The sequence below is a fragment of the Panthera uncia genome (assembly GCF_023721935.1).
Source record: "Panthera uncia isolate 11264 chromosome A3 unlocalized genomic scaffold, Puncia_PCG_1.0 HiC_scaffold_12, whole genome shotgun sequence".
Classification (NCBI taxonomy): domain Eukaryota; kingdom Metazoa; phylum Chordata; class Mammalia; order Carnivora; family Felidae; genus Panthera; species Panthera uncia.
In genome coordinates, this window is record NW_026057579.1 from 37,582,411 (window position 1) to 37,596,265 (window position 13,855).

Genomic DNA, 13,855 nt, shown 5'->3' on the forward strand with positions numbered 1-13,855 from the left:
CCTGAGACACCCCCTCCCAGCTGTCCTCAGGCTCAGGGCAGCCACACCAGGCTTGACGCCCTCCCTCCTGTCTGTCCCCACACCACACATCTTCCTCCTCACATTCACTGTGTGTATGTCACAGACATCTCCGTGTACCTCCCGGTTCTACACCCACAGCTCCAACGCCTCATTCCCCACACGCACAGGGGGCAAGCCCAGCACCCAACACTGTGCCCAGAAGTCTGGGTCCCCACCGCGGGGCCTCTCCAGGGAGGCGTCCTTATCAAGGTCAAGGACACCACGGCCATCCACAGCTTCCGCTTCACTGTGTGAAAAGTACTTACTTTTTTCTTTTCTCTTGAGTATTTCTCGATGTCCGCGTACTTTCTGAAAGACAAACGATAGTCAGCTAGAAATTGGTAAAGATCAGCCAAAAAGCCTCTTTCCGAGAACGTAGACTACAGCTGTGGCCTTCCGGAAGATGAGGCCACGGGGAAGGCCTGTCCAGCGTCCTGACGGCCCGGGCTCACGTCCACAGCTCTTCCCCGGTCTCAGGAGCAGAAACGGCCCCAACGAGGTTTGCTCAGTTTCCTTCCCGAAGACCTTGGAAAATCTCCACTCACCAGTGTGGTAAACCAGCCCACGGGCAGCGTGCTTATGGGCACCTCTGTCCAAAAGCTTTCATACAGTCGCGGGGGGAAACCTAACATTTTCGAGGTTTTTAAATTTAAGTCTTTTTATTTTCTGAGAGAGAGCGTGCACGCAAGTGGGGGAGGGGCAGCGAGAGAGGGAGAGAGGCTCCCAAGTGGGCTCCCCGATGCGGGGCTCAAACCCACAGACCGTGAGATCATGACCCGAGCCAAAACTAACAGCTGGTCGCTTAACACACTGAGCCGCCTGGGCACCCACATGTTTGAGGTTTTTGACAAACGACAGTCACTCCCACAAACACGATTTCTTGCAGTGACCTGTGGCACATGTGTCACGTCCTCCCTGGGCTGGAGAGGACGCACGGCTCGGAGACGTGAGGGTTTGGTCAGAGCCGCGCTGCTGATCAGGAGAAGAACAGAGACCCCAAGCCCGTCCAGAACCCAGCCCAGCCTCCTTCCACCGCGTGACAGACCCCTTGTCTAACCGCCACCGTGGTGCAGAGGCACACCCCCCGCTCCGGATCCCCATGCAGGGGCGCTGACCTCCACCGCTGGTACGCGCGGGAGGGACACTTCTGGCACCGGCTCCCTGGCCGACGGGCACCTCCCTGGCCCACGGCGTGTACGGGAATGGACTTCAGTCTCCTAGCAGCTCTGCAGATGCTTTTCCTCCCGAGCCCCAACCTCTTTGGCGAGGAGAAAGATATTTAAGCGACCGACCGATGCAGTTCAGGGTTCAGCACGTGAACGACAAAACCCGTTGAGAGATGGGGGCTCGGGTGGGGAGCAGGGGACACAGAGAGAACCACTCGACTCATTTCAACAGCCCCTAAGGTGTTTCGACCCACCACGCAGTTAGGACGGTCACCAAAGAATTAGCATGTCAATAAACTCGGGACATGGCCGAGCTGCCAGGCACGCGGGCAGGACCCTAACCTGCCCACCTGCCGCGGGGTCATCGTCTGTGGACAGGACGAAAGAGGCCACTCTCTGCCTCCAAGTCAAAACCCTAACGGCACAGGAGCGCACACGGGCACAAGGTCGCCACAGACACCGTCCCTGGCAGTGTCTCGGGGGCCCAGGCTCCGGGCGGGGAACGTACGGGGCGGGTGGGGGTGAACCCATCTGCCTGTCCCAGCACGAGACGAGCTCTGACAGCTCCTTCTCCTTCCCCGAGACAATGACCGTAGGAACCGTGCTGAGGAAGCAGCCCCAGGGAAGGGCCCTGGCAGGTCCTCAAACAGTTGTGCTGCGGCTGCGTGTGGCTCAAACACACCCCGGGACGAGGCTACAAAATCCCACCACCAGCTGGAAACCGCTCCTCCCAGCCAGACCTGGGAATCGGGAACTTTCCAGGTGCAGAAACGGGCACGGGCGCCCAAGTTAAACACTGCCTCTGACGGACTCCCGGGCGGAGGGCTCCATGTGTCCTGGAGGGGGGCACCTGACCCCCGGGCAGCAGAGCCCTGCCTTCCAGGACAGGCGACAAAGGCCGTGGCTGGCCTGTCCCCCTGCAGCTCAAGGGCATATCGGTGAGGCGGCCTGTCTGTCATCCCACGCCCCGCCCTCTCTTCTTCCAGGGCCCAAAGGCAACGAACTCAGCCTTAGCCCTAATGCCGGGGCTTTAATTTGGAACAAAAAATTGAGGATCTGGATCAGTACATACCTCTGAACTCCAGTGTTTCAGGTCACGTCCTTCCTGACCCACCACTGAGCCTGGACCCCCCCCCCACTCCCGTATGAACACACACTAGCTCACCAGGAGCTGTAGCCGCTGAGAGCCCCAGACTAACAACCAGGTTCCCGTCCCTGCCAACACAACGTCAGAAAAGTCAGGAAGTGTTCTGGACTGTTGGCGGTCCCACAGCATTTGGAGCAGGGAATACCGAGGCTCCGGCACACATACAACCGAGAAGCAAGGTGGGTGGAGCACTGAAGTCTCTCTAAGGAAGCAGCAAAGGTTACGGCACCCTGAAGATGTAAGTCACACACCTTATCAGGTGACTTCAAGGTCCACGAACCGTGAGAACTGCAGGCAGACAGGGACTCCACGCCCGTCCCCGTGAGCATCAGTGCGGGCCTCTGGGCAAGCAGGTCCAGGGTGAAGCCGCTGGGCGTCCCTCAGGCACGAGCCTACAGGACAACGTTGTCCACTAACTCCCGGAGCTTGGCTGGCCTGTTCCAGACGGCGACGGCGGAGAGAGCAAAATGCACCGAGAAGGGACAGCCAGCCCTCTCCTCTCCGGGGACGGGACGGGAGCTCCCGCCAACACCTTCACCTTCCCTGCAGACGTTCCCGCACGTCCAGAAGCACACGCCCTGGTGCACCTGCTAGCCCGGGACGGGATCCACCATAAAAGTCACCACTGTGATTTCACAGACCAGTGAAAGATGTCGGACTCTCGATTTCAGACCAGGAGAAACTGACCAAACGAACAGGGTGCCGGAGGGAGCGCTGGGCTCTCACGCCTGAGCCTCGGGGCCAGGGCTACGACTGGTTTGCACACTGAGACTCCTCCCTCTAAGACCCCCAGCGTCCCCAGAGAAAAGACAGCGCATTCAACGTGAGGGCTTACTGTCCCTGTGAATATATCAAACCACAGGCGTCCCCCCGCGCCTAATTTTGAAAATCCAAAACCGTGCCACTTATAAAACGACAATATCAAGTTTCACTACAGGAAAACAGCCAATAGCTGAACCGGCCTTACACGGGGACAATCCTGGGGGAAAAGGCAGATTTTACCCACTCAGGAGGTAAAGGGTTGAAGTGTGCTCACCGTTGGACCTCGCTGGGCACCTTAGAGGATTTCCAGTAAGGGAAATATTTGAAGGTCTCCGGTCCTGCCGCCACGTAAAAGTGGTTATCTTGCAGATCCTTTGAGTTGTCCAGAAGATGTCCATTCATGGTAAATAATCTGTGAATAAAGAAAGAAGAAATGGGCCAGAGACTTTCGAGCACCGATCTCGGGACTGGGGGCGTTTGCAGACAGTACGACCGGGACGTGGGCTACCGGCGGGCGAGCTGGTGAAATCTAAGCAAGCGGAGTCCAGACAAGCTAATTAAAGCCTGTGGGAGCTGCCCTTCCAGGGTCAGGCTTGCCTTCCATTTTTAGCCTTTTTAATTAAAGTGTATTTTTAATTATGTACAAGTGCTCAGGGGCCCTTGAGAACATTGTAAGCTCTTGGTTGGTGTTCAATTAATTTTAACTAATAACAGCAAAAATTAATACAAATTGGCTTATTTTGTTGTAACAATTCTTGGAAAACAAACCAGTATTTATTAGCCAATAATACGCCTTTTTATGAGCACCAAAAGACTAATATTTGTCTACTTTTTATCCTATAGTCTTCTTTTGGCAAGTATTCATTCACTAATTCAGTCACTTAAGAAATTATTTAAGGGGCGCCTGGGTGGCTCAGTCGGTTAAGCGTCCGACTTCTGATTTCAGCTCAGGTCATGATCTCACAGTTCGTGGGATCGAGCCCACATTACGTTCTGTGCTGACCGTGCGGAACCTGCTGGGGATTCTCTCCCTCTCTCTCTCTCTGCCCCTCCCCAGCTTGTGTATGCACTCGCTCTCTCTATCTCTCTCTTCCTCCCTCTCTCAAAGTAAATAAATAAACATCTTTTAAAAAAGAAATTATTCAATTCACTCAATGCTGAGCATCTATCACACACTAGACCATGAGGGAGGCACTGTCTGGGATAAAAATATGGGTAAGGAAGTCACTGCTTCCCCAAAACCAAGGCTTGTACACAAACCTAGGAACAGAAATGTGACCAAAGAAGGGCAAAGATCCATCCTTCCAAGAGGAGGACCCACCTGGAATCAACTGTAGGCCTCACAAAAGTGGGGGCACCAGTGGGGTGAGGATGTGGTAAGATTTCTTCACGTGCAGATGCGTAAAGCATTTGGGGTCGCAGGAGGGGTCGGGGCCAAAAGCCAGAACACGGGGGTTGATGGTCACTGAAGTGTGAAACGCACACACAGAATTTGCGCATCAAAGTCTGGAGCCTGGAACTCTGGGGCGAGGAATTTATCATGGACTTTGCCGCAGTGAGTGGACGTCACTGTGGACGAGCGGACGGGAGCTGAGTGTGAGCAATGGTCAGCTGGCCGTTGGGGATGCGGACGGAGGAAAGGAGCCTGTCCCGTAAGAGGAGGCTCAGGTTGCCACAGCAGGCGTGCGAGGCGATCGTGAACCAGAGCCGCGAGCGCCAGAGTGGGAAGGGGAGAAGGGCAGGCCGAGCGGGTGGAAACCACAGAACCACGCTTGCCCTCCACCCATCTCCCCCAGACCTTAGCATCAGAACCACCTGGATGGCTTGCCACCGTGTAGACAGCCAGGCCCCACGCCCAGAGCCTCTGACTCCTGAGTCTAGGATGAGGCCGGGACACGCATTCCTAACAGTGCCGGCCAATGCCCATGCTGCTCTGGGGGCCAGGGGAGCTGCAGCCCTAGACCAGCCCCAGGGGAACAGGACCTTCCGGACAGGAGACAACCATGAGCAGCCACCGGGAGCTGTGTGGGCAGCAGGTGGCCTCGACCAGGAGCACAAGGTTTCCACGTGAAAAGCAATGCCTGGAATTCTGTTCTTCTCCTGCCATTTTGCCCTGGGACAGCCAGTGCCTGGGCTCACTGGAGGACCGCACAGCTGGTGACGTCCCCAGGAGTAAGTCAGGGAAGCACTGAGTGGGCAGGAGACGAAGGGAGGCGGGCAGACTGAGCGGTGGCAGTGCCCGGGCCCCTGCCCGCAGACCCTGTTCCGACCCGCCCACGGTGTCTGGTGGATTCCACCAGGAGCGGAAGCGTTGGATCAGATGGACCAGGAATTTGACATAAACACGAAAAACATTATAGACGAAATAAGGGCAGATGCTACCAATACGAAACAACAAGGAAGTGTGGCAAAGAAACAACTAGAAAAGCAGATACAAAGAGCACATCCCGGAGGACGGGGAGACGCGGAGCAGGCGGGGGGCGGACGAGGTCCAAGCCGCTGTGGGGACTCCGAATCGAGGGCGTCTCCCAGAGGGAAGCAGGGGGAGAAAGGGAACGTGTCTGAGAGAAAAGCTGAGACGTATGGATGAGTAGGAATGCCAACATCCAGAAAGTAAGAATCTCGAAAGATAAAGTGGAAAGGAAGAAAAATGTACAGAAATAACAAAGACGAACTTCACAGAAGTAGAGAGAGAGGGAGGACCTCAAACTGAAAATCAATAGACATCAAAGACAGAGAGGTCACAGAAAAACTCCCACGTAGGCACGTCAGGGGGACTTCTAAGGACGAAGGCCGGCATCCGAAGGGCTCCCCCCACGCAAGAGCCCACTGACACACCACACACGCACCACCGGATTTTTCAACAGCAGTCGCAAAGGCCCAAGACAACGAAGTGACATCTTCTCAAAATCTGAGAAGAAACAAGTTCGAAGCGAGCCAAACCCTCAGTTAAACGGGAGGCCCGATTAAAGTACCGTCACCTTGACAAGGCCTTGGAAGATGGTCCACAGGGACTCACAGTAAGAACGTTTCTACAGGAAGGGGTTAAATAAAAAGGAAAGAGCTACTGCAGAGACGCTGGGAGGGATCTGTGAAGCGGGGCGACCACGCGCCTTGGCACGATCCCTGTTGTCATTAAATGAAGTTCGATCAGAGAGAACATGTTCACGATAACCCAGAATTCAGCACCGGGGCCGGGGTTGTTGAGGGGGAGACTGAGGAGCAGGAAAACAGGCTTACGTTCTTGTCGGGGAGGGGGGAGATAGAGCAATCAGTTCAGAACTGACACCAGAGGAGATAGAGTCCAGATGTGACTCTGGGACCACGGCGGGAACCCGGCCGGCTGGGGGGAGGGGCGGTGCAGGAAAGGAGCTGTCCCCAGCGGTGGGGCTGCAGGAAAGCCGGGCCCTGAGGAAGCCCCGCTCAGATGTCCCAGATGCACCAGGAGCTGCAGGCCAGCCCTCAAGCAAGGGGAGCCCCCCAGGGACGAGACCAGTGCCTGTGTGTTCATCCCCACGGACGTCCTCACCCGGAGAGAGCTAAGGGGAGAAAGACTAAGTAGGCTTATTAATCTAACGTGCTCTTTTCCCTCCAAATATCGTGTTTCCTTGCCTCGCCTCTGCCACATCACGTGTGACACGCGGGATTGCTGACCCTGACTCCTTCCGGAAGCACGCACAAGTGTCTCCTCCACGCAGCTGTCTCTCTTTCTTTCAGAATAAAACGCTGGTATTTATAACCGCATTCTGGAATCATCTGGTCTGTAGGTGACAGCTAACTCCCCCGGCACGTGCAGGGTCACCTGTGACTCACCACCCTCCCTAGGTTAACGACGCTCCCAACAACAGTTTAGGTCCTGCTCCCAACAGACCCTCAGTGTTCATCGCTGGCGTCACAGCTCTTGATGGTAAATCAGTCGCTTACATTGCAATGTGCCCCCGAGAGAGACCATTGACGGAAAGTGAATTAGGAGTAAATGTTTTGGCTCTTCCGACCCAAGGCCACCTGGAGACCATCGCTGTCCATAAAGTGGTCCTTCCAACACTCAGGACCACTCCGCACCCCTTACTTTTCAGTTTCGAAGGCTTGTGTCTTCCCTACGCTTTGTCAGCTCCTTCCCACAGTGGGGCCTCCTTATCCCAGCGGCGTTCCCAACACTGAGGCTTTAACCTTTCCCTCTGCAACCTGCTAGCCTTGCTGCTCCCCTGCTCTCTCCTGGTCCACTCTGACCCTCTGATCCACACCAGGCCCTTGGTCTAAGTGCACCAAACTGTCCCCGGATTCACCCCCATGACAGCCACGGCCACCCTGCCTCTCCCTGGCCCCATGGCCACCGTACCTCTGTCGTCCCTGCTCTGTCCACCCACCACTGTCCACGCCACCTCTGTCCCTCTCACCTCTGTCCACACCACCTCTGTCCATCCCACTTCTGTTTACCCCCATGGTCACTTCACCTCTGTCCCCACTCTGTCCACCCACCACTGTCCATCCCACCTCTGTCCATCCCCATGGCCTCATTCACCCCATTCACCACACCTAACACATAGTAGATGTTCAATAAACTTTGTTCCGTGAAAAATGAAAGAAACTGGCCAAAAATAAGTATGTAAAGGGACAAGAAATAATGTCTGCCCCCAAAGAATTAAAATCAGAGTTAATGAGAGAGCATTGTAGCCCTTGCTGGTCCCGGCAGGACATCCCCACACTGTGACTGGGTCTCCCCCAGGTGACAGAGCCTTACTTTTGAACGCCTCCTAGAGGGAAGACTTTTTCCCCAATCATGGCCAGCACGCTATTCCATTCCGTCAGACTGAATTTGGGTATGATAATTTTTACGGGTGGGATAAATAGTCTTCCATTTGTGAAAACACTGTAAGAATAAAAAAAAAAAAAGCATTCATTAGTACCTTACACTTGAGGGGGAAACATTGGAAATTCAAAGAAAGATCTAGAACGACAGAGCCATAAGCAGCACGCAATGCGCCAGGCAGCCCTCACACACACCGCCTGCATCCGCAGAGGGACCGTCACCAAGCGCCCGATGCTGGAAGTCCGGTGACGCTGCAACGACGCCCAGAAACTTCTCTTCATGGAATAAAATACACCCAGATGAACAGGACGGAACTCCGCTTTTTAAATAATATGCCTCCACCATGGCGGGTAAAGCGAAGAAAATGGTGCCCGTTTGGCAAACAAAAGGCGGGTTTTGCCATTAAAAGTGTAGTCACTTTCTCTTTCCACGGGCCAAGACAGTGTCCCCGAGGAAATAATGTGCGATCCTCCAAAAAGATAAGAGAAACAATTGGTTTCACCCGTGCAGTCTGGAGGCAGCTTTGCTGGAATCCCAGCGGGTTTATTTTATTTTCCATACGTGTCCGGGGAGGGGGGCGGGAACTCGATGCAAAGTTCTCCTGCTAATGAGGCCAGGCCGCCCCCCCCCCCTTCCAAGCCACTTGGCAACAGTTACATGCTGTTGTAACTCATACTAAAATCATGTAAACTATGAGCCTTGTTTCTTTAAGTCTAAAAGTGATGAATAGTGTTTAACACGAAGGTGCTCAATGTTACAATTCTAGTTTTCAGTTTTTTACATAATTATTTGTGGTTGCTGTTGCTTCATTGTTACCGTTTTTCTGTAATGCAAATAATTTAAAACTGGATGAACGCATCGCCTTTTCAGATCAAATATAAACTTTAATCTGTGCAAAAAATACAGAGAATCCACTTTCTTTGCTAATGCGCTGTACCAAGGGGCTTCCAATCAATGCAGAAACCCCCTTCTCCCATATTTAAAATATTGCCCCAAAATAACACTAGAAAAGAATGTTCCGCGCAAGTTATATTACAATGCATTTATGTGATATTACGCCCACAATAGATTTGCTACAATGTTTCCATCTATTGGTTTTCCTTATGCCAAAAGAATTCTTTCCAAACATGGGTCGCTAATAATAATACAGGAAATAAATGTTTAAACAGGGTCATGTCGTGCTTTTGCTTAAATCTTTAAAGATATTTAACGTACACTCTTTACCTGAGTGCGGGGAAATAGGAACTCTTATGAACTGAATTGTGTCCGCCTCCCCCCCAAATTTTGGCATCTCTTGCAGACCTAAGACACACACACATACACTGTGGCTGCAGCTAGAAGCATGCACAGTCTTCCTCGGGGGCGAGTCAGTAGCACAGACTGATGAGACGTCTGTGATCAATAACTATTGACCCATTCTTCCCACTTTGTGAAATCCAGCCCATGGAAACGAAACAGATTTACATGCAAAGATGTTTCCCATAGGATTATGTATGGAATCGAAAATATAAAACCAACCTGCATGTCCAGGTACCCAGGAATGTTACGTAAATCGTCGCACGGCCATACGATAATAAATTATGCAGCAGTTTAAAATTGTTTATGCAGGATTTGCATTTACGGGGGGAAATGGTCAACTATAACGGATGCTGTAAAAAACACGACAGAAGGCACAAAGAGAACACTGAGGGTAAGCGTTCTTCAGGCCAGTGGCGGTTGTCTGAGGAGTGAGATAAGGGATGTTTATTTTATTCTTCACACTCTTGTAAGTTCCCACGTTTATTTATAATAAGAATGTAATTTTTAAAGACAAGGAAAGGAAGTAAGTGTTATTTCCAACTTAAAGATTAGGAAATTACGAGTTCAGAGGGCATGCGGGATGGAACACATCTCCCAAACTGAAGAATGAACTAGACCCCTTGCTTTGCCCGGTTTCACGGATCAGACGGTCCATCCGCCACCCGACAGATGACTGACCCCACCTAAGTGCCCACGAACAGTTTCCGGGGACAGTCCGCGATGGAGAGGTGATGGACAGGCAGGAGCCCCTGAGCACTGGGCAAAAGCCAGGCGTGGTTAGATGAGGGAACGTCTGAAATTTGGAATGCTGTGTAGCCATTGTTTTAAAGCACAGCTTATCCACATGGGCTCCTATGGAACCACCTCCAAGATGCATCATGTGGGGAGAAAAAGGAGGATACACGGAGGTATTTGTAGGATACATATGCTTGCCAAAGCCTGGATCTCCCAGCCTGTCTTACAAGGATACAAGGCCAGGGCGGGGCACTCACTTTGAACATAGAACTTTTAGAGCTATATAAGGCCACGGGCACAGATTTTTCGGGCCACAAAAAGATAGTTACATTTTTTAAAAAACTTTGAAATAAGAGAAGAAGTTAAAGGCATAAACCTACTACTCGACACACCTTATAATGTGCTCATTGGTGTGTAATAGGAAATATTTTTAATTTTTTTGATGTTTACTTATGTTTGAGAAAGAGAGAGAGAGGGACAGAGTGTGAGTGGGGGAGGGGCAGGGAGAGAGGGAGACACAGAATCCGAAACAAGTTCCAGGCCCCAAGCTGTCAGCACAGAGCCAACACGGGGCTCGAACCCACGAACCGCGAGATCATGACCTAAGCCAAAGTCGGACGCTTAACCGACGGAGCCACCCAGGAGTCCCTAATAGGAAATATTTTAAATATTTCAAGTAGGACATATTTTAAATTCTTTAAGATTTTTTTTTTTTTGAGAGAGAGAGAGAGCAAGTGGGGGCAGGGCAAAGAGAGAGGGAGAGAGAGAATCCCAAGCAGGGCCTGCACTGACAGTGTGGAGCCCGATGCGGGGCTCGAACTCACAAAGCACAAGATCATGACCTGAGCTGAGATCAAGAATCAGACGCTTAACCGACTGAGCCCCCCAGGCGCCCCTCGAGTTTTTAAAATAGGAAATATTTTCAATTTTGTTTAAACAGGAAATAGCACATAGATCTAGGAGCGGATCTCAGGTGACGATGATCCGCCGTCACAACACCTGTCACGTCACAGCTTGCTTAGCGGCAGAAGCAGGACATAAATCGGCGCCTCAGCCTCCACACTTCAAACCCACGTGGCCTCACCAGCTCCGTTCTGCGGAGACCCAGGCAGGCAGGGGAGCGCCGGGCTCCGGGTCCAAACTCAGCCGTGACCCCCCAGCACCCCGGCCCCCCCCCCATCTGTGAGGAAGGGAGAAACCACTTTCTCCCTTCAACATCGAAGCCTCCGGAACCCATCGCAACTGTTTTGTTTGCCTGTTTTTGCAGTTACAAGGTCTCCAAGCAAACATGATCAGGTCTTTGTAGAAAAGACGCTGCGTTTGAATGGATATTTGGGTCCATCTAGTGGAATTTCTAGCACACCAATGTGAAGGACGAGGCACAAGCTGCCGGGGGTAATGGTCTGTAACAGACAAAACTTGTCCGTCAAAATAAGTGAGAATCACTGATGTCTTGGCTCATGCAAAACAAACAAACAAACAAACAAACATGTAGGTTCTTTGCCTGGAAGGACCGTGAGATTTGTATACATTCTTCAGAAAGAGCTGTCCTTCACAAAATTTGGAAATGCTGTGCCTCCCGTCACGTCCAAGCAGCTCTCGGATTTGTAGAAGGTGCAGGGAAAGACCCCACCACTGAAGGCTGCGCCTCGCAGACACATAAGGGGACGTATTTTACAGACGTGGTCGTCGAGGTTCTGAGGGGACGGGGAGGGGCCACGTTTGGCCAATAAACAGGGTGTGTTTCCTGCGTCCTTCTGCTTCCCAGGCTGGGCTCCGACGAGTCTAACAAGGGGTTTGCGCCGAGGGGCCCTAGCCCTTCGCTGGGGGGCACGAGCGTGAAGGGCACCTGGTCAGGAGTGCGGGGGACGCCCGCTAGTGACCCTCAGACACGGTGAGCCCACGCCTCTGCGGAAGCCCACTGACATTCTGTCCACCGGGAGCAGAACGTGCTGAGAGGAGGGCGCGACCTCGCTCACGTCAGAGATTTCAGCCTGTAAAGTATTAAAACCTCCCAATATAAGAAGGATTTGGAGAGTCTCTGCTCCGTGACCAGCCTTAGATGGGTGTCCTGGAGGTGTCACCGGGGGACTCTCACCACCCCTGGAGGTGTCACGGGGGGGCCCTCACCACCCCTGGGGGGGGGGAGTAATGTCAGGAAGCCAGTTCAGAAAGATGAGGTATGTGACCTCCACAAAGACGATGAGATGAAAAGCCGGATTTGAACCCACGATGGTTTGAATCCAGCGTGTTCTTTCTACAGCCCCAGAACGTAAGGCAGACTGGCCCACAAAGCTGTCTCCATCAGCCCGGACGTACTGCCCCGGGCACCTCTACAGCTATAGCACCGGCTGTGGCTCCCAGGGCCACACTCCAGTCCTGCACCAACGCTTGAGCGGGAAGTGTGGTAACCCTACAGGTCTTTGCTCGTGGTGGGAAAATAACTTGTAAGTGTCCTTTCCACGTCCAGCAGCTACAACTGCTAGATGTTTTTTAAAAAGTGAAAAGCCTAAGACTAAATTCTGTGTGTGAGGCCCTCGCCCTTCCAGCCCCAAGTAAACTGTTCAACAGCGGGGCAACTGGATTGATTTCCAAAATCAAGGTTCAAAGAGAAGAAAGGATACACGGCACCTGAAAGGCTGAATCACACAGGTGTCCCTGTGGGAGAGAGAGAAGGAGAAGGGAGGAGAGGAGCACAGGAGGAAGGGAGGGAGGGAGGAAGGGAGGAGGAGGGGAGAGGGAAGGAGAGAGGAAGAGGCGGGGAGGGGAGAAGGGGAAGAGGGGAGGAGGAGGAGGAGAAAAGAGAGGAGGGGGAGGAGGGGGAGGAAGGGAGGAGGGAGGAGAGGAGGGGAGAGGGGGTGACGGTGAGTCTAACTGGAACTTTATCTTTAAGGAGCCACAGCAAGCAGTGATCTCTCGCCTGCGAGGCCTTACTCACTTGACGTGCCGGGACGTTGGCTGGAAAGTTTGCCACCTGGAAGGCACGTGCAGGTCACAATGTACCACCGGTTTGATCTGCAAAAAGAAAAGGCAAGCCTCGGGACTCGGTTCAGACAACCACTTGCTAAATACGGTTTGCCCAGCACCGCCCCCAAAACAGCAGTGCAGGGGGGAGGGAGGCCTTGCTAAGGGAGCACAGGGGAGGACCCAGGAAGGACTCCGGGGGAGCAGACTCCCTGCTGGGAGGGGCCGGGACTCCCAGACGCAGGGCAGGTGACCTCATGGGGACGGGGCGAGAGGGCTGTGAGTTCCGAGGCCGGAAGGTCGGGTGCGAGGGCGCGGAGCGCGGCGGCCGGGAGGTCACAGAAGTCCAGAGACACAGACCGGGCCGTTGTGCTGAGGACACAGGCCAGCAGCTCGACCAGCAAGCTCCCGTGATGTGCTCCCCAGGCGCCCGGCTGGGCCAGACTGCGGCCCCAAGAACGGGCGTGTGGCCCCTAAGTCAGCCCGTGGGGTTCCAGCTAAGACGTCCCGTGGCAGGGGACAACACCCCCCCCCTGCTCCCCGGACCTTTCTCTTTCCTGTGACTCCAACCTGGGGGCTGAGCCCCCCCCTCCCCGGGGCCTGGTCAGCTTCAACCTCACACCCCCTGGGGCCCCCACAGCAGGGAGGAGAAGGATGTCTGAGCCCTGCCACGGGCAGGCAAAATCCCTCTGCTGGGGGTCCTACTGTCGTCATTGACAGCCTGGGTGGGGCGAGATCAAGGCCACGGCCCCACACAGTCTCGAGGCCCCTCCATCACGGTGACTTCCTCTGAAAGTCGCTCCCCCGCTACGTTCCTTGTCTGTCCCACCTCTAGAGGCTCCGCCCCTGAGACACCAGCCCCTCCCACCTCTAGAGGCTCCGCCCCTGAGACACCAGCCCCTCCCACCTCTA

General features: G+C 53.6%; 1 protein-coding gene across 1 annotated transcript in view; it reads right to left on the reverse strand.

The window, feature by feature from the left end:
- The window catches only part of DCDC2C (doublecortin domain containing 2C), a 71,759-nt gene that overhangs the window by 48,224 nt on the left and 9,680 nt on the right, over positions 1–13,855 (reverse strand). Inside the window, exons 2-5 of the mRNA XM_049652602.1 lie at positions 12,918–12,994; positions 7,877–8,005; positions 3,410–3,547; positions 327–369 (exon numbers count right to left, since the gene is read on the reverse strand). Coding sequence (XP_049508559.1) covers positions 327–369; positions 3,410–3,547; positions 7,877–8,005; positions 12,918–12,994 — 387 coding nt within the window. The remainder of the gene's footprint in view (positions 1–326; positions 370–3,409; positions 3,548–7,876; positions 8,006–12,917; positions 12,995–13,855) is intronic.